The sequence below is a fragment of the Scyliorhinus canicula genome, chromosome 14, assembly GCF_902713615.1.
Source record: "Scyliorhinus canicula chromosome 14, sScyCan1.1, whole genome shotgun sequence".
NCBI classification, from domain to species: domain Eukaryota; kingdom Metazoa; phylum Chordata; class Chondrichthyes; order Carcharhiniformes; family Scyliorhinidae; genus Scyliorhinus; species Scyliorhinus canicula.
Genome location: NC_052159.1, coordinates 70,290,624 through 70,317,662, shown reverse-complemented (window position 1 = coordinate 70,317,662; position 27,039 = coordinate 70,290,624). Strand labels below are relative to the sequence as shown.

Below are 27,039 nucleotides of genomic sequence, written 5' to 3'. Positions count from 1 at the left end.
AGTGTCCCTCCTAGGTCCGGTACTCTCTGCTGCCTGAAGATGAGGAGGGCCCGAGCCTCGCGGAGTGTCCCTCGCAAGTCCATTACACCCATTTGCAGGCTCTATTTTCCTTGGCCCAGCGCAGGATTGTCTCCCTATCCCGGTACCGGTGCAGTTTGGCTATGACTGCTCTCGGTTGTTCCCCTGCCTTGGGCTTTGGGCGCAGCGACCGATGTGCTCTGTCCATTTCAGGTGGGGTGGGAAAAGTGTCCCCCCCCCACTAAGGTGCCCAGCATCGCAGCCACGTATCCTGTGGTGTTTCTGCCCTCGGTCCCCTCTGGCAGGCCCACTATCCTAACATTTTGCCCTCTCGAGCTGTTTTCCTGGTCGTCTACCCTGCCCTTCAGGCTCCCCTGTGTTGCACCCAGTCTCGCCACTTCCCTCTCCAGGGCCGTGACCCGGTCGCTCATGTCGGTCGCTGCTTTCTCCAGCTCTTTAATGGTTGCCTCATGGGCTTCCAGTTTCTCCCCTTGGGCTTCCAGTTTCTCCCCTTGGGCATCCACTTTCTCCTCCAATCTGGTCAGAGTCTGCTGCACCCCTGACATGGCCCTGGTCACTGCTGCCTGTGCTGCGGCCTCTGCGTCTGCTTTAAACTCTGCCTTGATTGCCTGCAGCTGCTCCCTCACCACCTCGGCAAAGGCCGCCTTCCAATTCACGCCCCCCTCTAACCCCAGGGGAGAGGGTACCTGTCTGTCCAGCTCTTTTTGATGCGGCGATATATCCGTCCCGCCGCTTCGTGTGTGGATTCGTTCGCCTGAGCTGGTTTGCCCTTCGTCCCGTCTGCTTCTGGTGCCCCTTTTCCCTTGGCTCCCTTCTGGCATTTTTTTCTCCCCCTTCCCTTTCATCTTTTCTTCTCCCCTTGTTTTTCTTTTCCCCCCTTTTCCGCACCCTATTTTTATTTTATTTATTATTATTATTATTATTATTTATTTTTTTATTTTTTTATTTCCCCCTCCCCTCTCCTCCCTTCTTTCCTTTACCCCTTTATTTTATTTATTTCTTTCTTAATTATTTTCTCTCCTCCTCCCCGCTTTTATGCAACTCCTCTCAGATGGACTTACTTTTGCTGGGAGCGAGTGTAAAAAGAGAGAAAATAGTATATATACCCCTCCCTCTCTCTTTAACAGTTTTCTTTTGGGTTTTTTTTTTAAAAACCCCTGTTCTCTGCCGCTTGCGGGAGCCCCTCCCCCTGCGACCGCTCCGCTCGCCGACCGGAAGTCGAATCCTCAGATTTTATCGTTTTTAATCTTGCTCCGCTGTGTGTTATTGAACATGAAGGCAACTGACCGTTGGTCAGTGAGGAGAGTGAATCTCCTGCCGGCCAGGTAATGCCTCCAATGCCGCACAGCTTCAACGATGGCTTGGGCCTCCTTTTCGACGGAGGAGTGCCGAATTTTGGAGGCATGGAGTGTGCGGGAAAATAATGCCACGGGCCTGCCTGCCTGGTTGAAGGTGGCGGCCAGAGCGACGTCTGATGCATCGCTCTTGGCCTGAAAGGGGAGCGTCTCGTCGACCGCGTGCATCGCGGTCTTGGCGATGTCAGCCTTGATACGGTTGAAGGCCTGGTGAGCCTCGGCCGTCAGGGGGAAAACGTGGATTGAATGAGTGGGCAGGCCCTGTCCACATAGTTTGGGACCCACTGGGCGTAATACGAAAAGAACCCCAGGCATCGTTTGAGGGCCTTGGGACAGTGGGAGAGGGGGAGTTCCATGAGGGGGCGCATGCAATCGGGGTCGGGCCCCAGAACTGTGTTCTGGACCACATAGCCGAGGATGGCTAAGCGGTTCATGCTGAACACGCACTTCTCCTTGTTATACGTGAGGTTGAGGAGAGTGGCGGTGTGGAGAAATTTGGAAAGGTTGGTGTCGTGGTCCTGCTGGTTGTGGCCGCAGATGGTGATATTGTCCAGGTACGGGAAAGTGGCCGCAGTCCGTACCGGTCAACCATTCGGTCCATCTCCCGTTGGAAAACCGAGACCCGGTTGGTGACGCTGAAGGGAACCCTAAGAAAGTGGTAAAGGCAGCCGTCTGCTTCAAACGCAGTGTATGTGCGGTCCACCTGACGGATGGGGAGCTGGTGGTAGGTAGATTTCAGGTCCATTGTCGAGAAGACCCGGTATTGTGTAATCTGATTGACCATATCAGATATGCATGGGAGGGGTTACGCGTCGAGCTGCGTGTACCGATTGATGGTCTGACTGTAGTCAACGACCATCCTGTTTTTCTCCCCGGTTTTCACCACTACCACTTGGGCTCTCCAGGGGCTGTTGCTGGCATCAATGATGTCTTCCCGAAACAGCCGCTGGACTTCAGATCTGATGAAGGTCCTATCCTGGGCACTGTACCGTCTGCTCCTGGTGGCAACGGGTTTGCAATCAGGGGTTAGGTTTGCAAAAAAGGAAGGCGGGTCGAACTTAAGGGTCGTGAGGCCGCAAACGGTAAGGGGTGGTAGGGGCCCGCCAAATTTCAGGGTTAGGCTCTGGAGGTTGCACTGGAAGTTCAGGCCTAGTAGCAAGGCAGCGCAGAGGTTGGGGGGGACATAGAGGCAGAAGCCGCTGAACTCCATGCCCTGGACAGTGAGGGTGGCAATGCAGCACCCGCGGATCGCCACGGAGTGGGATCCGGAGGCCAGATAGACTCTCTGGTTAGCAGGGTGTACTGCGAGGGAGCAGCTCCTTACCGTATTGGGGTGGATAAAGCTATCAGTGCTCCATGAGTCCAGCAGGCATAAGATCTTGTGCCCGTCGACCTTCACCTTTGTCAAAGCGGTCGCAAGGTTGTGCCGTCGAGACTAGTCAATCGTGACTAAGGCGAGACGCAGCTGGTTGTCGGCGGTTGCAGGCGATGAGTGGCCTGATGAGGTGCCCGACGGGCAGGGGTCCTGAGGCGGGTAAGATGGCGGCGACCTTGGGTTGCATGTGTCCTGGGGCAGGCAAGATGGTGGCACCCTCGGGCCGCACGTGTCCTGGGGCAGACAAGATGGCGGCGCCTATTGGTTCTGAGGCAGGCAAGATGGTGGCACCCACGGGCCGCACATGTTGTGAGTAGAGCAAGATGGCGGCGCCCACGGGCCGCATGTGGTGTGTGCCGGGACAATAGCGGCGATTGAGCGGGCCTGGCACACTGCAGCGAAATGTCCCTTCTTGCCACAGGCCTTGCAGAGGGCGCTCCGTGCCGGGCAGTGCTGCCGGGGGTGTTTTGGCTGTCCACAGAAGTAGCATTTGGGTCCCCCGGGATTGGTTGGTTGTCACGCAGCGCAAGCGTGGAGGTGGCTGGGGACTTTCACTGATGGGGTCCATGATGGGGTGGCCGTCGGCCGGGTCCATAATGCACGGGTGGGGGGAGGGGGGTGAGCCACACGGTTGGGGGCATAGGCCTGCGTGTGGCGACTGTAAGCCAGAGCGCTAATTGTTTTGGTTGCCGCGAGGTCAAGCGTGGCCCCTTCTAAGAGGTGCTGCCGAATCTAGTCAGACACTATGCCCGTAATGAACGTGTCTGTCATCAGCAGGTTTGAGTGTTCAGTAGCCAAAACGGCCTGGCAGTCACAGTCTCTAACTAGGGCAAGCAGGGCACGCCAGAAATCTTCCACAGACTCACCAGGAAGTTGGTGCCACATGGATAGGAGATGCCTGGCGTAGATTTTGTTGGTCTGCTGAGCGTAATTTTCCTTCAGTAGCACCATGGCTTCTGCGTAGGTCAGTGCGTCCTGGACAAGGGGAAAAACATTGGAGCTCAGGCACGTGTACAGAATCTGGAGCTTCTGTGCTTCTGGAATTGAGTCTAGTGCAGACCCGATGTAAGCTTCAAAACAGGCTAGCCAAATGTTTGAAGGCCTTTTTGGCATTGTCTGCTTGAGGATGCAGCTGCAGGCGATCCGGCTCGATGCGGATGTCCATCTTTGAAAAATCTCTGTGTAATAAATTGATGCACTATCAATTACGACGAGACGAGAGTAGAATGTAATCGAGGCTTTATTACACAGAGATGTGTGGCCTCCTACAACAGCTGACGAAATGGCTGCTGTACGGGGAGCACACATACTTATACTCCACCTACTGGGCGGAGCCAGCAGGCAGGGATCTACCCCCGTAACTGTAGTACAGGGGCCTTACCGTAAAACCCATGTATGTACAGTATATACATCAGTGGTGACTACAACAATCACGTTCATGTATTTTGGTCCTGTCTTAAACTGGAGGATAACTGGAAGGAGGTGTTTAGGGTAATCTCGAAAGTGGTGCACGTGAAACTGGACCCGGGCCCTCGGGAGGCCATATTCGGGGTGTCGGATCAGCCGGGGTTGGAAACGGTGCGGAGGCAGATGTTGGAGCCTTCGCCTCGTTGATCTCCCAAAGGTAGATCCTGTTAGGGTGGAGATCAACCTCTCCACCCTGTGCCCTGGCATGGCAGGGGACCTGCTGGAATTCTTAATGCTTGAAAAGGTCAAATTTGAACTGAGGGGAAGGATGGACGGGTTCTACAATTCATGGGCATTATTCATTGTGCACTTTCGAGAATTGGATTACATCGAACATTAGGGGGCTGGGAGGGTTGGGGGGAGAGGGGCTGTGTGTGTTAATGGTGACTATGGGTGATTCCTGATTCCTTTTTGTCATTTGTTTATATTCACATGTGGGCCAATGGGTTTGGTGGGAGGATGGGATCGATGTTATTAACATGGGGATTGACATTACATTCGTTACTGGTTATTGCTTATTGTTGGGTGTAAATTTGGGAGAAAATGTGAAAAAGGAGGAGAATAAAAAAATAATAACTTACGGTACTTTATCCTTGGCAGCATCATTACCATATTCGGCAGTCTCCTGATATTGCTCGACAACTGCTGTCCCTTAACAAACCCCATCTGATCCTTAGAGACCACCTCCGAAACACACCCCTCCAACTGCCTCACCAGCACCTTAGCCAGCATCCTCACATCAATATTCAGCAGGCAGATGGGCCAATAAAACCCACACTCTGTTGGATCCTTATCCTTCTTTGGGATCAAAGAAATCAATGCTTCCGCAAGCATGGCTGGCAACTCCCTGCGCACCAGTGAGTTATTAAACGTCCCGGGAGATGGGGGCGACAACCCTGCCGAAATCTGTATGTAAAATTCTACTGGGAAGACATCCAACCCCGGTGCCTTCCCTGACTGCATCAACCCAAACCCCCTCCCCAGCAATCTGGTCCATAAATACCCCCAGCTGCTTCGCCATACCCGACCTTACCATTTACTTGGGGCTTGACCGATTTATCCTGGGGTCCACCACGCCATTAAAATCGCCCCCCATTATCAGGTGAGAGAATCCAAGTCTGGGATGGACATTAACTTCTTCCTGACAAAGCCCGTGTTGTCTCAGTTGGGTGCATAGACATTCACTAAAACAGTCAGCACCCCTCCCAAGGCCCCACTTGCCATCACGAACCTCCCTCTCGCGTCACGGATGTCCTTGGCAAGCACACTGTACAGATTCTCACCCCCAGTGGAACGTCTACCCCACCTGTCCCTTTCTTAGCAGTATCTTCACCCGCGGTTGTGTGTCCTGAAGGAAGAGCTCATCTGCCCTCAAATTTTTTAACTGCGGAAACACCTTGGATTGTTTAAGCAGACCGTTCAGTGCCCGTGCGTTCCACGTCACTATCCTCATCAGGGGTTTCTGAACCCCCCCCCCTCCTCTACTTAGGTCCGCTTTCCCCATGTAGCGCAGATCTTGCCCAACCACCAAACTCCGCTCTCGTCTGCGTTCATCCAAAATGGTCGCCCTAAACCTCTCCTGAACCCAACAAAAACAGCACATTCCCCTCCCCAGCTACCCCTCACCCTCTCATCATGCCCTGCCCCTCAAACCCCTCCCCCTCTACCCTATACCCCACCCCTCCACACCGCCCCCTCCCCACCACCCCGCCTTGAACCTAACCGCTCCCCCTCTCCTCTCTAGATACCATCCGCAGCTCGCTCCCCCTAAGTGCTTCCATTTACTGGAATCTACTGCTAACATGACCACTCCCACCTGGAGAGCTACACAAAGGACCCTACCCAAACCACCTCGCCCTCACTCTGCTTCTCCCACCTTGATCCATCAAAAGGTCCCTACCTAGCACCCCCACTCCCCTGCTGCCGGAGCCCCCAGTCCCTCTCGCTTCAGCAGGAGAAAGAAACACAAAATTCGGAACCATCCCATCATCGACCGAAGCGAAGGCAAACCTAACATGTGCAAAAACACTTACAAAATTTGTATATACATATTGTGCCAAAAACAGTAAAGTTTCCACCTTTAGCCCTCCCATAACCCATGTTCCTTGACAAAGTAATTCGCCTCCTCTGGCATCATAACATATTTGCCCTTGAAAGGCACCTGGGGTTTCGCCGGATACAGCACCACAAACCGGACCCTGCTCCGAAAGACTGCTGTCTTGGCCTTGTTAAAACTCACCTGCTATTTGGTAAGGTCGGCCCCAATGTCGTGGTAAATCTGGATCTGCTTCCCATCCCAGCTACAGTCTCGCATCTCCTTCGCCCACCTCCGAATGCTCGTGTTCTCCTGGAACTTGTCCATCGGGATGATCACCGCCCACGGCAGCTCCCTAACTCTTGGCCTTCATTGTAATGAACAGAGAGCACAATCCACCTCTGGGGCCTTCTCAAAGACCCCCTCCTTGACCAGCTTCGTGAACACTCTTGATATATAGTCCATGCCACTTGTTCCTCCACAACCTCCGGTAGACCTACAATTATACACTGTCAACACTGCCAGAGTGTCAGAGTGGCAGTGCATGGGTGCCCAGGTGCCAGGGTTGCGCTACCATGAGTCAATTCCTGAGGGGAGTGATGCCCATGAAAGGTGGGATGAGGGGGTGTATGGAGGGTGGGGGGTGAAGGGTGGGTATGAGGGGGCCTCTAGAAGGTTGGTGGGTGATGCACGATCAATGAACACAGAAACGAAGGAGTAGTCCGAATTGAAGGCTTTGATCTACAAGAAGTGTGCCCAGCTGCAGGAGTACAGAAATGACCTGGCTGCTGGGAAACACGGATTCTTATACTCTGCCTCGTAGGCGGGGCTACCTTCTTCCCGACCAATGAGAAGACAACACTTGGGCCAATGGGCAGCGAGCCTTCTACACCAACAGCAGCTCACACTCCCAGGTACCGTAATACCCCTAGTCATACTACCACAGTGGGGTAAAGGGTGGGGGTCCTGGAAAGGGGAGACCCAAAAGGGGGTGTGGGACGGCCTGAAACCGGGGTGGGGGTGGGAACAACTCAGCGACCCCATAATGTTATTGTTTTCTTGCGGCAAACACGGGCGCAAAATCACCTCCTTTGTGTTTTATTGAAATTCAAAATATTCTTCCCAAGTATAAAAAATTCGATTGCTGCATATTTCAGATCTTGATGTCTTTGATCATTTAAAATCCAACACAAGTGCAGCAATTTTGCCAACTTCATTATTAAATATTGTTTTAATACCTTGCAGGATCCAATTTTATTCGGATTCACAATCTCTGATTGACACCCTTTCACATATTTTCAGTTCAGCCACCTATGTATACATGCTCATTTCTAATTTACTTTGTTGAATAAATAAAATCCCTGATTATTATTTTGTAATATGATTGATACGATAGATAGAGGTACAAGATGTATGAGTTTTGTGGAAAACCGAGTGTTATATTACATTAATACTGACAGCACGCGCGTAGATTATTAGATAAAATTTTCAGGGTGGCAGGCTAGTTTCAATTGTACTTTTCATCAGAATCATTTCAAGCACTTTGAAATCTCCTGATTGCCTTGGAGAGATTTTAGTTTTGTTCAAAGAAACAATTTTTGTAATTCTTGTCATCTCTCCTCAAACTTCCTGGGCTCTGGTGCACCAAAGCATCTGTAAAAGGTTATTATTTTTGTTTACAGCTCAACACTGGACAGACTAAAGGACCAAAGGGAGTCGATATCAATGTGGTACCAGTTTGGGAGAAAAATATAACTGGCTCTGGAGTTGTCGTGGCAATCATAGATGATGGTGAGTAATCCTCTTTCTAAAGTGCAGTCACTTGAATTCATCCCTTTTCTCCAAACAAGATATTTCTGGGGCTGATCACCTTGGAGTAAAATGGGACTTGCAGAAATGGCCATGAGTTGAAAATTCTATTCTTGATAACTGTTGGGTTTTCAGCATGTGCCATAACGTGAATATTTTAATATTTCTTAACAACTAACAATCTGTTCCAGTTGCAGAGACAAAAATGTTTTATACACGTGTCAAGTGAGCAACCTTAACCCGACAGGTAACCCACAGCTACAAAGCATAGGTTGCGATTCAAGAATGCTGTTTGTCCAACAAATTAAATCTCTTATTTTGGAAAATAGTGTCCCATTCTGAACATGTGAATATTTGGGAATAATTTTAGAACACCAATAAGTGTAATGGACATAAGGCACACTTATTTTCAAAAAAAGTTCATATAGCGTGCATGCTGTTCATTACCATTCTTAGCTTTTCTTTTACAAGTACTGTAAACACTTGCGATGCCAGGTGCTTACTGTGTCTGCCATAAAATATGAAACGGAATAGATAGATGCATCTACTATATACTATGGAATTGTAATTAAGTAAACCATACAGGCACGTCTCAAACCCCTTCACCTGAAGTACCTCGTTCTCATTGTGTTATGAAGGTCATCGATCAAAAGTTCAAAGAAGAATTTCCAACTATACAATGCCTTTCATGATCTGCGAACTTCCCAGCCATCAAAGTGCTTCTGAAGTTTAGTCGTCAGCTTATTTGCACAGAGCAAGTAACCACAAACAGTAATGTGATAATGACAGCTGAGAACATAACAACAACAAGATAATAACATCTATGATGGTGATATTGGTTGAAAGATAAATATTGGCCAGGACAAGGGACCATTGAGTCACAGCTGCCACCGATAGAGGTTCACTATCCAGAACAAGTGATTACTTTAACCTAGAATAGATAATCAGAATGAAATTATTACCTTCAAAATCACACAAGTCTCAATAAAAGTTAAAAGAGAGAATTTAATTTTAATTTTGAAGCTGGGAACGACTGGATAATTTTTATAAGACTAATTTATATGCATGTTATGAAATGAAAATCGCTTATTGTCACGAGTAGGCTTCAATGAAGTTACTGTGAAAAGCCCCCAGTCGCCACATTCCGGCGCCTGTCCGGGGATGATTAACCATTTTATGATTAACCATATAAATCAAAACAAACTCATTTTATTGCTAATTGTTATTGTACATTTTAACAATAAACTATAGTTTTGTTTTAAGATATTTTGCACATAAGATTCCTGGGGTGGGGGTGGAGGATGTGTGTAATGTTGTGGCAAACTGTCACTGGGTGGCCTGGAGTTGGGGTGGAACTTGGACCTGTTCGGGTTCATTCTTTATTGACCCCATCACAAATCCCAGTCCTTTTGCGTGTGGGTCCAGAATATGCCTGCATTTGAATGGACACAAGGGACCCTGTGAATACTTTTATGTTCAGCATTACTGGTGGTTTGAGGGGGGAACTGAAATTTGCAGACCAATTTTCAGCGAAGCAATTATTTGCAGCATGACCAATTTCATTTTCTAAACAACAAAAGAAAGAAGAGGAAGATTTTCTTTGTACAACTGCGCAACCCACCCCACAGAGTCATGTGAAACTGAATTCTACAGTTAAATTTGTCTCCGTCACACTCGCTAGGTAGCCCCAGTTGTTGAAGTAACTCATCCATAACACTGAAATTACCCTGACTCTAGGATTTCCAAAGGATCAGCGATTTCAGTACTGTTTGGGTGGAAGTTCAGCTTTGTACAAAATCTCCCCAAGAATTCCAGGGCCTTCATTTTAAATTAGAAATTCCAGACTGGATAAGAATTGACTATTTGTCAAAAAAATGAAGCATTGTGTCACTGAAAACTAGATCGTGCAGGGACTGTAGTTAACCAGTATCTTCATTTTCATGGGAGTTATAATGTTGCTTTTACTGTAACTTGTAAGCAAACCTCATTCCCAGAGGAACTGAATTTCTTTGATATGCTGGAAGACAAGTTTTGTATTGCTTTGCTCTTCATAATGAAATTGTAAATGTACCAGAGAACAGATCATAAAATCCCTAAAGTGCAGAAGGTTATTTGGCCCATCGAGTCTGCACCAACCCTCTGAAAGGACATCCTACCTCGGCCCAATCCCTCGCCCTATCTCCGTAACCCTCCCTAACTGTTTGAACAGTAAGGGGCAATGTAGCATGACCAATTCACCGAACCCGCACATCTTTCGAGTAAACTGGGGCACCTGGAGGAAATGCACACAGACGCGGGGAGAACGTGCAAACTCCACTCAGACAGTCACCCGAGGTCGGAATTGAACCAGGGTCCCTGGCTGCGGTGCTAACCACTGTGCCACCATGCTACCTTTATACTCATATTGACAGTGACCCTAAAGAGGTATTCTTTCCCTCCAGCATTCTGAATAATTACATTTGGGCGTAAGGTAGAAATTTAAGGGTGCGCTAGATTTATTTTGAGATTGTGGATGTGATCTAACAAAAAAAAGGTTTGTTCTGGGTGGGATTAGATGGGTCATTTCTGGCATGTGTAGCGCCAGGAGTTCTTCTTTGCGGAAAGAGATCAAATGGCGCCCCAATCTCTTGACGCCTGATGTGCCCCCCAAGATCTCCCCTAATGCCCTACCTCATCTATTGGGGATCTTTGAGCCCCCCGCTCCCCACCTCACACAGCAGGGCACCCCCGGGTCCGATCCCTGATGTGGGCAAATCTTGGCACTGCCATCCTGGCACCCTGACTTTGTCCTGCAGAACACAGGGGCACCCTGGCAGTACCAAACTGGCACCTGGGGGCACTGCCATGGTGCCAAGATGGCACTGCTAGTGTACCAAGCTGACAGTGACAAGATGCCTGGGTGGCATCAGTAATGCCAGGGTGCCACCCTGCCAAAGATCAACCACACGGAGGCCTCCACTTGCCTTGGAGACCCACTCCCCCAAGTGTCTTTCTGCCTGGTCCCTGTTTGTGGGCACCAGTACTAATCAGCACCAATCTGGGGTCTCCTCAGTGAGGTCAGTAGATCCTGGGAGCTGGTTCAATCTGGCGAAGGCAGAGCTAAATTAATTTTTACCGCTGCCAGGGTGGCAGTGCCATGGTGTCAGCTGGGCAGTGCCAAGGTTCCCATGTTCCAAGGGGGAGTGCCAGGGGCCACCCTGCACTATCCCTGACCAGCCAGAGTTCTTGGATAGCCTGAAAGACTCCCCAGGTGTAGTTCTGCCTGGTCAACGTTTGTGCGGACCAGTGCTGAACGGTGTCCAGCTATGGCCTTGCTGTGGAGGCTGGTAGATCCTGGGAGGCCGGTAGATCCCGGGTAAGTTCGTTGGAGTTGGTTAAAACTGACTTTGGCACTTTCCGTTTGGTCCCACCTCTTTAGGTGGATCTTGCGAGGCATGAAAGCTGGCAGGAAATGTGCGGAGGCCTCTCCTGCCATCCACCGGCCGCACTGCGCTCAAGCGAGATCACAACATGACCGATGGATCGTGCCCAATAATTGAGGAAAACATCAGGCAATTTTGGTATGGGGTGGTTTGTTTGGAGCAGTGAAAAGAAAAGAAGTAATCACAGCTAAATAAGATATCCCTTACGGTGGATTTGACTCCACTTAGATGATCATGAATCAAGTCACTGAAATCAACACTCCACTCCTGTTGTAACATCTAATATCAGAGAAGTCATAGAATCCCTATATTACAGAAAGAGGTCATTCAGCTCTTCAAGTCTGCATGGACCCTCTGAAGGAGCACCCCACCTATGGCCAATCCCCCATCCTATCCCCATAACCCCGCCTAACATGGACACTAAGGGGCAATTTTAGTATGGCCAATCCACCTAACCGGCACATCTTTGGACTGCTTTGTTTCTGCTATCACTGCTTTGTTTCTGCTGTCTAAACGCCTCACTAATGGATTTATTGCTGTTAATGCTGCATTTATAATCGATTCTAATTATTCCCATTTTGGAGCAAAGTAGGTAATGCCACCAAAGCTTAACATAAGACCAAATTATATATCTTGGGCACTGTCAGTGTAATCGGGTGCATTAAAATGAATATGAATTGCAATCATCTTAAAAAAGCATTGTGCAGACCTGAATAATGTTTGCAGTGCTATATTTTCCCCTGTGTGTGGTAACTGCATGAACATTCACAAACCTACAACTCATAAAGCTGACATACAAATGGCATACATTTCGATAAACAGAAAAGAAGATGTATATGGGGATAACTGAAATCGAACCAGAAAGTGCTGGGAGTACAGAGGAGAGGGTATTTGTCAAGTTGGAGAAGCCTATTGTTAGTCAGGGAACTTACGAAAGGTACATCTCCAGTTTGTACATGCCAATTCTGATGAAATGCCCCAGCCAAAACATGAATTAATCTTTTGTCTTTCAGATACAGGAGGTGACTGCCCAGTATATCCAGCTTTCCCTATTTATGTTATTGCAAGTTTAATATTTTATATCCCAAACATTTTACCTCCTGTATAAAGTCTACAAATGCAAGTCTTTGTTAGTCCTCCTGTAATTTTGTCTATTCCTTACAGTCTGTTTTTTTTTTACTTTTATGGGACAGAAAGTATTTTTCTAAGCATTCCAATGTTTTCCTAACTTATCTTCATAAACTTCAGTAATGTGACTGAAAGCTATATAAGTTCACAAATAATAATATAAATCAAAGCAAAAGACGTCAGTCTTCTTGCAATTTCCTTTTGGCCAATAGAATAAGAAACCAGATGTCCTTGGCATGCTGAATGAGCTTTTCATCTCCTTGAGAGTTTTTTTCAATGTCATAAAATAAATGTAACTTTAAAAAAAAGTTATAATGTTTAGGCTTCCCAATGCCCTGTGATACAATCTGTTTTACATTGATTTAGCTACAGTGAAAGAACTTTTTATTCAGGGAACCAAAGTTTCTTTAACAAATGTGGGTGCATTTCCAGAATCCAGGATTGCCAGAAGTATCGATTTCACAGAATTTATGCAGCTCATAATTCTGAATAGTCACTGAATGCATTATTGGCGATAATGAAATGGCGAATTAATTTATTTTTGTCTTGCGTGTTACATACCTTCAAACATCCTTTTCTCCTGGCCTCCTTCACATACCCTAATTCTTTTCACACTATAAAAACACATGAAAAGTATAGATCTCTATCTATTCGTGTCCTATGTGTCGGTGCCCATGAGAGGCATATAATTCCCCACACCCATAGCAGACAGAACTCCCTCTGCCATTTGTAAAATCTCACTGTGCAATATTATTAGTGAACGTGTCAATGTGATTTTAAAAAAACCCTTTGTCTTCTATTTTAACAAAGCCATTAAACTATTTAAATCATTCTGATAGTGGATTGTGGTATTTCACATGAATGCATAAATGCTTAAGTTACTAATATCTCACAGCTATTCCTGTTCACTTACATTGCGTTCCCATCCTGAGTAGTAGACTTAGAGATCCTACCCATAATAGTGGAAGCAAACAGCAGTTGTTTATTTTTGCTGGAAGCCAGATGTCTGAAAAGAACTATCATTAAAGACATGCAGCAGGAACTTTGAATTCTGATTTGGATTGTTGGTTGACCAGGGAAGCAGCTGCTCGAAAATGCCCCCGCCGATTTTGGGGAAAGAAAATATCTGCAGGCATTGGGTGCACAGATGCCAAAGTATTAAATACCAGCAAAGAAAGATCATAGTCACCATTAGGGGTTATGTAGATTGTAAGTGAAATATAACAAAAAATGAAAAATAAAAACCAGGGCAATTGAACAAACATGTGGTGGCTGCTTCAGTGGACACTGACAGCATTGAAAATCCATCCAGCACACACCGTCACCCCTACACAGACACAAAATAAAAATATCAGCATAAATGATACAAGAGGATCAGAGTCCATAATAACTTTCAAATATTGCTTAAATATGTAAATGTTAGGACATTGTGGAACAATTCTACTCCAGGAGGAATCCTCTCAGCCTACCGCTGAAACCATTTATGTATACACATCTGTGATGTATATATGACCAGGCAACTTTTAAATTAAGTGTTTAATTCTCCCCAATGTGCCTGATCAACACAAAACTCCAGCTGTCAGGGAATAAAATAGGGAAGAAAGTAAGAAAAAACAAATCAATAACTCTGGTTATCTCCTTAAAGAGTAGCACAGGAAATTTAGATTGAAAGAACGAGGATTGAGAAGTTAAGGTTAAAGGGTTGCAGGGGAGAAGAAATAAGACGGAAAGAGAACACCTGTGGGAAATAGTAGAGGAAACCTCCTGAGACAGGTTGTGGTAAATAAGAATACCCAAAAGAAATAGAAAGTAAAACAAAACTCCTGAGAGAGATAAAAGGGGCACCAAATCAGAGAACATTCATGAGAACACCTGGACTTTGAAAAAAATACTTAAAGCTGGCAACAGAAATGCAACAATAAAAGGAAGCAGCTGAGAGAAGTATAACTAAAATGGAGATCATGAGTATAATTGCAATTGAATGATTGCAAATGAAAGATTGAGATACAATAGAGGGATACAGAGATCTGTTCATCAGCAATATGAAAAATTATAGCTTGGGAAGGCAAAATACAGCAACAAAATCTGACAAGAGGTGTGGGACTTTATGAGAGTGAATGGATAGAGTCAATAAGTGATTCCTCCCTAGAAAGGGATCATGCAAGACTAACATCAGACCAGAGTGAAGGTTCAGAAATTGGACCTGTACCATCAGGACTGGTGTTCATGGGAACTGTGCTGAAGGAATCCAAGAAATTGGTGATAATGGATGGACTAAGGTTGATAAAAGAAAAAAGAAAACCCTGCAACTTTATCCAAAAGACAATGGCCGGAGCTTTTTGACTATTCACATTGGCGAGACCTTCCAGATGTTGCAGCGGCATATCCCCTTTACGGGGTGTAATCAACAGCGGGACCAGAAAATCCTGCCACCAGCCAATGGTGGGCTGCCTCCCACCGCCAAAACGCATGTGGTGGGTTGTGTGGTAAATTAAGTCCAATATTACCGAATGAATGTCAGACACTTTCCAACAATATGGAAGGTAATATGGTCTTAGAAGGTGAGGCAGTTAGCAAACCAAAGAGTATAGCCTGGACAAAGATGCAAATCCCAGCTCGTGCACAGGTTGTTGTGTAGGTGTGGTATTATCATAACTATCTGCACTGCAAGGGTTATGTGTCGCGAGTAGCCACTAGAGGGAGCTACAGTTACGACTATATAAGGCAGTGAATCGAGACCTTTAGTGAGGAGTGTATGCAGGAGTTAGCGAGTGAAGGTCAGAAGAGCAGATAATGCAAATAAGGTTAGACCATCGTTTAAACCAGTAGTGTGATTAGCAGTAGATGAGTGTAGTTAGATGTTATTGATAAATTGTGTATTCTTAAGGACTATGTGTCAAATCCAGTTTAGTAGTGTAAATAAAATCACAGCTTTATTTAAGTTAAAGCTATTTTGTGCTCTTTGTGAACACTACACCAACCATCCTGAAATAAGCATCACAAAGAACACCACAATAGGTGTTTTTTTTCCTGGTAAAGCCGACAGTTATGTCCATCATGAGGACAATAGCTGCAGGATATTGAGGTACCTGGAGCTAAGCAGCCGTGTTGAGGAATAATCATGTGTACCTTTGGCTAAGAACTCAGGAAACTCTGGGAAAAAAATGTTGCGTTTTCAAAGTTTTCCATAGGTTTTTAAGCTCTTTTCCACAATTTTCAGTGGGTGAGTGGGAGTGAACTACCATAGAAGTTCAGCAGACACTGAAGGAAGAAGGCAGTTTTGTCACAGATGTATATATGTAAATGATAGCTTTAGAAATAAGATGGTAAACTGGAGATGTAGATAGAACAGTGCAGGCCCTTCAGCCCATGATGTTGTGCCGACCATTTATCCTAATCTAAGATCAACCAGACCAACATCCCTTCAATTTACTGCTGTCCATGCGCCTGTCCAAGACTCTGTCAATGACTCTGACTCCACCACCTCCGCTGGCAGTGCATTCCATGCACCCACCGCTCTCTGTGTAAAGAACCTACCTCTGACATCTCCCCTATACCTTCCTCCAATCACCTTAAAATTATGTCTCCCCGTGACAGCATTTCCACCCTGGGGAAAAGTCTCTGGCTATCCACTCTATCCATGTCTCTCATCACCTTGTGCACCTCTATCAAGTCACCTCTCTTGCTTCTTCACTCCAGTGAGAAAAGCCTAGCTCCCTCAACCTTTCTTCATAAGACATGCCCTCCAGACCAGGCAGCATCCTGGTAAATCTGCACCGCACCCTCTCCAAAGCATCCACATCCTTCCTATAATGAGGTGACCAGAACTGGACATAATGGGCCAAATTCTCCGACCCCCAGAAGGGTCGGAGAATTGCCTGGGGCCACCGAAAATCCTGCCCCCGCTGTGGCAGAGATTCTCCGCCACCCGGGATGTGGCGGCGGCGGAATCTCGCCACTCCGATTGGAGAGGCCCCTGCGGTGATTCTCCGGCCCGGATGGGCTGAAGTCCCGCCGCTGGGAGGCCTCTCCTGCCGCCGAGGTTTGAACCACCTCTGGAACAGCGGGATCAGCAGCGCGAGCGGGCCCCGGGGTCCTGAGGGAGGCGGGGGGGGCGATCGAACCCCGGGGGGTGCCCCCACGGTGGCCTGGCCCGCGATCGGGGCCCCCCGCTCAGACTCCGGGCCAGTGCTCTGGCTGCACTATTTCTCCTTCCGCGGCCGCCACGGCCTTCGCCATGGTGGAAGCGGAAGAGAAACCCACATCGCGCATGCGCCGGTGGTGACGTCAGCGGCCAGCTGCCGCTGACATCACCGCCGGCGCATGCGCCATCCGGCGAAAGCCCTTCGGCCAGCCCCGCTGCCGGGGGCGCCGGTTTTTTGCGCCAGTCATCTGGTGCCAACCGCTCCGGCGCGGGGCTGGCCCCCAAAGGTGGGGAGAATTCCCCACCTTTGGGGAGGCCCGACCCTTGAGTGGTTGGCGCCACTCCCCTACGCCGGGACCCTCCGTCACGCCGGGTAGGGGAGAATCCCGCCCAATATTCCAAGTGTAGCCTAACCAGGGTTTTATAAAGCTGCAGCAAAACCTCACGGCTCTTAAACTCAGTCCCTCTGTTAATAAAAGCCAACACACCATACGCCTTCTTAACAACCCGAGATTCTTCGGTCCATCAGCCATGTTTTCCGGCACGGCGTGCCCCCGCTGGCAGCGGGATTCTTCGTTCCTGCAGACAGCCAGTGGTGTTTCCCATTGTGTCCACCCAACGCTGTCGGGAAACCTGTAGATGTGGTGCACTGCCAGCGGACCGGAGGAGCCCACTAACGAAGAATTCCACTGCATATTTAGAAAGTGTTGAAAAAAAAGTCTCAGTAAGGTTTTTTTTAAAAGGTGGTGTCCATGACATATTCCCTGCAGTAGAATGTGCTCCCTGCCTGTGCAGTATCTGCTGTTGTTGCATGTGGGTATTCCTGTTGCTGCGATTCAATTCCTGATTGCAGTCCACCTCCACTCTCAAGCAAAGCTCTGTAAGTGTGACAAGTTTTACCTTGTTCTTGTTTTCTTGCTTTAAAAATATTTGCCAGGATCATCCAGTCCCAACCACCACTGCAAACTTCCGGTCCTGTCAAAAATTAATGTACTTTTGGCTCGCCCACTACAAACACGCGGCGGTCCCACCAAATCCCAGCCATAGTTATTATTGCCTTTGGTCCTTTATACATGTAATGTTTTAGGATTTTAGGATTTCTGGAACCTATCTAATTGACTCCTATTAGAAAGTATAATCATCGCTTTTACGATTTTTCAGTTTGTACCATTTTGCAGGAATGTAACCCCAGCGAACAGCAAGGCTTTACTGTACAAAAAACATCTATAATGTAAAAAATACACAATCTAAAACTAAGGGTATGCTTATAGACTCCAGTTCAGAATATGAAGACAAGAAAGTGTAAATGAAAACTAGAAAGCTGACAAAGCTATTTATTGGGGGTTTAAACCAATCAAATGTTATTTGATTGGTTTAAATAAATTGGTTTTATAAATCAGTATATTCAAGATGGAGAGCAATATTTTTAGGGATTAAGGGAACCGAAGGATATGAAATTAATATGAGACGATGAAGCTACGGTCAAAGATTTCCCCTTGCTAGGGCAGCACGGTGGTACAGTGGGTTAGCCCTGCAGCCTCACAGCACCGAGGTCCCAGGTTCGATCCCGGTTCTGGGTCACTGTCCGTGTGGAGTTTGCACATTCTCCCCGTGTTTGCGTGGGTTTCGCCCCCACAACCCAAAGATGTGCAGGCTAGGTGGATTGGCCATGCTAAATTGGCTCTTAATTGGAAAAAATGAATTGGGTACTCGAAATTTATTTTAAAAAAGATCACCCATGCTTTTGTCGAATGACAGAGCAGTTTTGAAGAGCTATGTGGCCTAAATCATAGAGAAATACAGCACAGAACAGGCCCTTCGGCCCACGATGTTGTGCCGAACTTTTGTCCTAGGTTAATCATAGAATTTTGGACACTAAGGGCAATTTAGTATGGCCAATCCATCCAACCTGCACATCTTTGGACTGTGGGAGGAAACCGGAGCACCCGGAGGCAACCCACGCACACACGGGGAGGACGTGCAGACTCCGCACAGACAGTGACCCAGCCGGGAATCGAACCTGGGACCCTGGAGCTGTGAAGCAATTGTGCTATCTGCAATGCTACCGTGCTGCCCTTAAGAACAAATTAATCTACACTCCATTATTCTACCATAATCCATGTACCTATCCAATAGCCGTTTGAAGGTCCCTAACGTTTCCGCCTCAACTACTTCCACAGGCAGTGCATTCCATGCCCCCACTACTCTCTGGGTAAAGAACCTACCTGTGACATCCCCCCTATATCTTCCTCCATTTACCTTAAATTTATGTCCCCCTGTAATGGTTTGTTCCACCCGGGGAAAAAGGTCTCTGACTGTCTACTCTATCTATTCCCCTGATCATCTTATAAACCTCTATCAAGTCGCCCCTCATCCTTCTCCGTTCTAATGAGAAAAGGTCTAGCACCCTCAACCTTTCCTCGTAAGACCTACTCTCCATTCCAGGCAACATCCTGGTAAATTTCCTTTGCACCCTTTCCAAAGCTTCCACATCCTTCCTAAAATGAGGTGACCAGAACTGCACACAGTACTCCAAATGTGGCCTTACCAAGGTATTGTACAGCTGTATCATTACCTCACGGCTCTTAAATTCAATCCCTCTGCTAATGAACACTAGCACACCATAGGCCTTCTTCACAGCTCTATCCACTTGAGTGGCCACTTTCAAAGATCTATGAACATAGACCCCAAGATCTCTCTGCTCCTCCACATTGCCAAGAATCCTACCGTTAACCCTGTATTCCGCATTCATATTTGTCCTTCCAAAATGGACAACCTCACACTTGTCAGGGTTAAACTCCATCTGCCACTTCTCAGCCCAGCTCTGCATCCTATCTATGTCTCTTTGCAGCCGACAACAGCCCTCCTCACTATCCGCAACTCCACCAATCTTCGTATCATCTGAAAATTTATTGACCCACCCTTCAACTCCCTCATCCAAGTCATTAATGAAAATCACAAACAGCAGAGGACCCAGAATTGATCCCTGCGGTACGCCACTGGTAACTGGGCTCCAGGCTGAATATTTGCCATCCACCACCACTCTCTGACTTCTATCGGTTAGCCAATTCGTTATCCAACTGGCCAAATTTACCACTATTCCATGCCTCCTTACTTTCTGCATAAGCCTACCATGGGGAACCTTATCAAATGCCTTACTAAAATCCATGTACACTACATCCACTGCTTTACCTTCATCCACATGCTTGGTTACCTCCTCAAAGAAGTCAACAAGACTTGTAAGGCAAGACCTACCCCTCACAATGTGCTGACTATCTCTAATCAAGCAGTGTCTTTCCAGATGCTCAGAAATCCTATCCCTCAGTACCCTTTCCATTACTTTGCCTACCACCGAAGTAAGACTAGCTGGCCTGTAATTCCCAGAGTTATCCCTATTCCTTTTTTTGTACTGGGGCACGACATTCACCACTCTCCAATCCCCTGGTGCCACCCCTTTTGACATTGAGGACGAAAAGATCATTGCCAATGGCTCTGCAATTTCATTTCTTGCTTCCCATAGAATCCTTGGATATATCCCGTCAGGCCCGGGGGACTTGTCTATCCTCAAGTTTTTCAAAACCCAACACATCTTCCTTCCTAACAAGTATCTCCTCGAGCTTACCAGTCTGTTTCACACTGTCCTCTCCAACAATATGGCCCCTCTCGTTTGTAAATACTGAAGAAAAGTACTCATTCAAGACCTCTCCTATCTCTTCAGACTCAATACACAATCTCCCGCTACTGTCCTTGATCGTACCTACCCTTGCTCTAGTCATTCTCATATTTCACACATATGTGTAAAAGGCCTTGGGGTTTTCCTTGATCCTACCTGCCAAAGATTTTTCGCTCCTATTTCTTGTGTTCCTATAAATTGGAAAACCCTCATTGGTTAAATAAAGAAGAAATATGCCCCATATGAATCTCGTGGGAATAAAAGAGAAATTGATCACCCAACTCCAGCTCCTCAAAAACCGTGTTAGGGACCTGGAGCTTGAGCTGGATGAACTTCGGATCATTCGGGAGGCAGAGAGGGTCATAGATAGGAGCTTCAGGGAAGTAGTTACACCAAAGACTGGAGTTAGATGGGTAACTGTAAGAGGGACTGGGAAGAAGCAGTCAGTGCAGGGACCCCCTGCGGTCGTTCCCCTGAGTAACAAGTATACCGTTTTGGATACTTGTGGGGGGGACGACTTACCAGGGGTAAGCCATGGGGTACGGGCCTCTGGCACAGAGTCTGTCCCTGTTGCTCAGAAGGGAAGGGGGGAAAGGAGTAGAACATTAGTAATTGGGGACTCAATAGTCAGGGTCACAGATAGGAGATTTTGTGGGAGCGAGAGAGACTCACGTTTGGTATGTTGCCTCCCAGGTGCAAGGGTACGTGATATCTCGGATCGTGTTTTCCGGGTCCTTAAGGGAGAGGGGGAGCAGCCCCAAGTCGTAGTCCACATTGGCACTAACGACATAGGTAGGAAAGGGGACAAGGATGTCAGGCAGGCCTTTAGGGAGCTAGGATGGAAGCTCAGAGCGAGAACAAACAGAGTTGTTATCTCTGGGTTGTTGCCCGTGCCACGTGATAGTGAGATAAGGAATAGGGAGAGAGAGCAATTAAACACGTGGCTACAGGGATGGTGCAGGCGGGAGGGATTCAGATTTCTGGATAACTGGGGCTCTTTCTGGGGAAGGTGGGACCTCTATAGACAGGATGGTCTACATCTGAACCTGAGGGGCACCAATATCCTGGGGGGGGGAGACTTGTTAGTGCTCTTTGGGGGGGTTTAAACTAATTCAGCAGGGGCATGGGAACCTGGATTGTAGTTTTGGGGTACGGGAGATTGAGAGTATAGAGGTCAGGAGCACAGATTTGACTTCGCAGGAGGGTGCCAGTGTTCAGGTAGGTGGTTTGAAGTGTGTCTACTTCAATGCCAGGAGTATACGAAATAAGGTTGGGGAACTGGCAGCATGGGTTGGTACCTGGGACTTCGATGTTGTGGCCATTTCAGAGACATGGATAGAGCAGGGACAGGAATGGTTGTTGCAGGTTCCGGGGTTTAGGTGTTTTAGTAAGCTCAGAGAAGGGGGCAAAAGAGGGGGAGGTGTGGCGCTGCTAGTCAAGGACAGTATTACGGTGGCGGAAAGGATGCTAGATGGGGACTCTTCTTCCGAGGTAGTGTGGGCTGAGGTTAGAAACAGGAACGGAGAGGTCACCCTGTTGGGAGTTTTCTATAGGCCACCTAATAGTTCTAGGGATGTAGAGGAAAGGATGGCGAAGATGATTCTGGAAAAGAGCGAAAGTAACAGGGTAGTTGTTACGGGAGACTTTAACTTTACAAATATTGACTGGAAAAGATATAGTTTGAGTACATTAGATGGGTCGTTTTTTGTACAATGTGTGCAGGAGGGTTTCCTGGCACAATATGTTGACAGGCCAACAAGAGGCGAGGCCACATTGGATTTGGTTTTGGGTAATGAACCAGGCCAGGTGTTAGATCTGGAGGTAGGTGAGCACTTTGAAAACAGTGACCACAATTGGGTGACCTTTACGTTAGTGATGGAAAGGGATCAGTATACCCCGCAGGGCAAGAGTTATAGCTGGGGGAAGGGCAATTATGATGCCATTAGACATGACTTAGGATGTGTAGGTTGGAGAAGTAGGCTGCAAGGGTTGGGTACATTGGATATGTGGAGCTTGTTCAAGGAACAGCTATTGCATGTTCTTGATAAGTACGTTCCAGTCAGGCAGGGAGGAAGGGGTCGAGCGAGGGAACCGTGGTTTACCAAAGAAGTGGAATCTCTTGTTAAGAGGAAGAAGGAGGCCGATGTGAAGATGAGGCGTGAAGTTTCAGTTGGGGCGCTTGATAGTTACAAGGAAGCGAGGAAGGATCTAAAGAGAGAGCTAAGACGAGCAAGGAGGGGACATGAGAAGTCTTTGGCAGGTCGGATCAAGGGAAACCCAAAAGCTTTCTATAGGTATGTCAGGAATAAAAGAATGACTAGGGTAAGAGTAGGGCCAGTCAAGGACAGTGGTGGGAAGTTGTGTGTGGAGGCTAGGAGATAAGCGAGATACTAAATGAATACTTTTCGTCAGTATTCACTCAGGAAAAAGATAATGTTGTGGAGGAGAATGCTGAGACCCAGGCTATTAGAATAGATGGCATTGAGGTGCGTAGGGAAGAAGTGTTGGCAATTCTGGACAAGGTGAAAATAGATAAGTCCCCGGGGCCTGATGGGATTTATCCTAGGATTCTCTGGGAAGCCAGGGAAGAGATTGCTGAGCCTTTGGCTTTGATTTTTATGTCATCATTGGCGACAGGAATAGTGCCAGAGGACTGGAGGATAGCAAATATGGTCCCTTTGTTCAAGAAGGGGAGTAGAAATAACCTCGGTAACTATAGGCCGGTGAGCCTCACGTCTGTTGTGGGTAAAGTCTTGGAGAGGATTATAAGAGATACGATTTATAATCATCTAGATAGGAATAATATGATTAGGGATAGTCAGCATGGTTTTGTGAAGGGTAGGTCATGCCTCACAAACCTTATCGAGTTCTTTGAGAAGGTGACTGAACAGGTAGACGAGGGTAGAGCAGTTGATGTGGTGTATATAGATTTCAGTAAAGCATTTGATAAGGTTCCCCACGGTCATCTATTGCAGAAAATACGGAGGCTGGGGATTGAGGGTGATTTAGAGATGTGGATCAGAAATTGGCTAGTTGAAAGAAGACAGAGGGTGGTGGTTGATGGCAAATGTTCAGAATGGAGTTTAGTTACGAGTGGCGTACCACAAGGATCTGTTCTGGGGCCGTTGCTGTTTGTCATTTTTATAAATGACCTAGAGGAGGGCACAGAAGGTTAGGTGAGTAAATTTGCAGACGACACTAAAGTCGGTGGAGTTGTAGACAGTGTGGAAGGATGTTGCAGGTTACAGAGGGACATAGATAAGCTGCAGAGCTGGGCTGAGAGATGGCAAATGGAGTTTAATGTAGAGAAGTGTGAGGTGATTCACTTTGGAAAGAATAACAGGAATGCGGAATATTTGGCTAATGGTAAAATTCTTAGCAGTGTGGATGAGCAGAGGGATCTCGGTGTCCATGTACATAAATCCCTGAAAGTTGCCACCCAGGTTGATAGGGTTGTGAAGAAGGCCTATGGTGTGTTGGCTTTTATTGGTAGAGGGATTGAGTTCCGGAGCCATGATGTCATGTTGCAGCTGTACAAAACGCTGGTACGGCCGCATTTGGAGTATTGCGTACAGTTCTGGTCGCCTCATTATAGGAAGGACGTGGAAGCTTTGGAACGGGTGCAGAGGAGATTTACCAGGATGTTGCCTGGTATGGAGGGAAAATCTTATGAGGAAAGGCTGATGGACTTGAGGTTGTTTTCGTTAGAGAGAAGAAGGATAAAAGGTGACTTAATAGAGGCATACAAAATGATCAGAGGGTTAGATAGGGTGGACAGTGAGAGCCTTCTCCCGCAGATGGAGGTGGCTAGCACGAGGGGACATAGCCTTAAATTGAGGGGTAATAGATATAGGACAGACGTCAGAGGTAAGTTTTTTACGCAAAGAGTGGTGAGGCCGTGGAATGCCCTACCTGCAACAGTAGTGAACTCGCCAACATTGAGGGCATTTAAAAGTTTATTGGATAAGCATATGGATGATAATGGCATAGTGTAGGTTAGATGGCCTTTAGTTTTTGACTTCCCATGTCGGTGCAACATCGTGGGCCGAAGGGCCTGTACTGCGCTGTATCGTTCTATGTTCTATGTTCTAAGTATTCACAAGAGAAGATATGAGCATCATGTCCTTCCAAAAATAAATGCCCCAAGTATAATCAATGACCTCACTACAAATGGGATGAAAAACCTGGACAGGCGATGAAACTCAGTATGAGATAGTGTTTATCTCAGGGTGCTCAGTGAAGCCATTATGAGAGACTCAGTGAACTCTGGAGGAGGTACCAGCAGACTCGAAGTAAGCTACTGTGATTATTTTTTTAAATATATATATTTACTGTACCCAACTCATTTGTTCCAATTAAGGGGCAATTTAGCATGGCCAATCCACCTATACTGCACATCTTTGCGTTGTCGTGGGGAGAAACCCACGCAAACACGGGGAGAATGCGCAAACTCCACATGGACAGTGACGCAGAGCCGGGATCGAACCTGGGACCTTAGTGCTAACCACTGAGCCACTGTGCTGCCCGTTGATTATTTTTATTAAAATAACAGAACAGACAGCAATTACAGATCCATTTGTCTTAATCAATAGTACTATGAGTTGACAATCATCTCCAAAAACTTGTTAACAAAGATGCAAAAGAACCTGACCAATCGTCTTTCCTTCTTTGAGGAACTGTTAACCAATGTAGATTGTTGTAAGCCCTCTGATATGGAGCATTATTCAGCCACCACGTTGCGGGTGAATCCATCGAGAACCCCAAATCGGGTACTGCACCGGGTCAATCGCGAGTCACAAAACTCGTGCTGCCCAGCAGGATCTGGATATCACCCCCACTGGTCGTGATCCAGATCAGAATATTAAAATGAGTCTTTAGGCTCATTTAAATGCCTGGACATCACTTTCAACCGGCACCCGAGAGTCAACGACCATGCCTGCGAGACCTCGATCGGGTGCGATTGAGCAATGGTTTCCACAAATGTGGACCAGGCATGAGGGCACCTCGGGAGAGGGGGTCAGACAGGCCATTAGAGACCCCTGGGTGGTCGAGGACAGGACAGGGAAGGGTGATACCATGGAACTCCCCTTGGCCACTGGCCACCTTGTCACTATCAGCGTGGCATCCAGATTTTGCAACCCTGGCATTGAAGTATCCATGGGTGGCACTGCCGGGGAGCCAGGCTGACAATGCCATGGTGCCTGGGTGCCAGGTTAGCGCTGCGAGGGGTCTGGCCCGGGGGGGGGGGTCTTGCCCATTAGAGGGAGTGAGAGTGGGTTTCAGGGGCTACTAAAAGGTTGGGGGTGGGGTAGAGAGGTGGTCCAGAAAGTGGGGGGGGGGGGGGGGGGGGGGGGATGCTGAAAGGGGGAAGGTGCAGAGATCGGGTTGCCAGTCGCAATGGCACACCGATCTGTTAAGAGCCGTTCCTGCTCAGGAAATTAATTAAAGTGAGGCCTCGGCTGGGAGAAACTCCCCACAGCCCAAAAACGGACAAAGTGCCAATGATTAGCGGGGTGAATCTGGCATTACAGCCACCGAAAAACACCCACCAAACGGGCCCAAAGCCGGACTTAGTTTCAAGTCCGCTGAGTCGAACCCATGGTGTATTGTGGTTTGCACAAGATTCTTTGTGAAGCTCCATACAAGTCCATTTAAAGCTTTGACAAATCAGTGTAAATCCTGTGACGGGATGAAAAACTGGTGAAAGAGTTGGTCATAATAAGTACTCATTAGAGAAGTTACAGCATGATGCACTGGAAAGGAATGAGCGGAAGTACTGAACGGGCTACCTCGGGGCTCAGTAATGGGACCCTGCACTGATTTTCATTTGTACAAATGACCTAGATTCAGAAATACATTGTAACATGGTCACATTTGCATATGATACCAAAGCAGATTGGATAGCAGAATTGAAGTAGGCATCTCCAAAATCATGGAATGAATTGCACAAAAGATATAATTGGCCACAGTAGTTCTTTTCATATGAGAAGCATAAAACACTGCACATAGGAAGAAAAAATAGGTGATGTGCATAATTTGTGACATAAGAAAGAATGAAATATTCAGTGGCCTTGGATCCTTACAGACTCGATGCTAAACACATTCAACCAATGTAGTACTGCAACCAGCAAATATAATAGGACATTGAACTGTATGGCGAGATTTTAACTAATATAAAACCCGTTGGCTATCAGAGAGTTAAAATCAGGTCCATGTAACTGAAACGATAAAATATAACTGACAAAATAATGGTCAAACTGTACAGTGTTTAAGTCAGATTCTGCCCTAAAAATGTTTCTGTTCCTCGTTGCCAAGAAACAAGAGAGGCATTCAAGTGCTTAGAGGCAATGCAGAGAAAAGCTTGTAGATTGATCCATTGATCCACCGTGTCAGGGGATCTGCTTAATGAGGAAATACCAGAGAAACTGGGGTTTTTTAGTTGGAGAAGAGGGCATCTTAGAAGATATGTCAGATTGTTAAGGGTATAGAAAAAAATACCTCAACTCAGAACATTACTTAAAATCAAACTTCCAAAGCAGAACTAGGGAAATCAGTTTCAAATGGGCAAATGGTAAATTTAGGGCTGATATGA

The 27,039-nt window shown here is 47.1% G+C and overlaps 1 protein-coding gene across 1 annotated transcript in view; it reads left to right on the top strand.

Moving 5' to 3' along the window:
- Positions 1-27,039, top strand: part of LOC119977336 (PC3-like endoprotease variant B) — a 1,015,536-nt gene that overhangs the window by 481,780 nt on the left and 506,717 nt on the right. Inside the window, exon 6 of the mRNA XM_038818121.1 lies at positions 7,954-8,062. Within this exon, the coding sequence (XP_038674049.1) occupies positions 7,954-8,062 (109 nt within the window). The remainder of the gene's footprint in view (positions 1-7,953; positions 8,063-27,039) is intronic.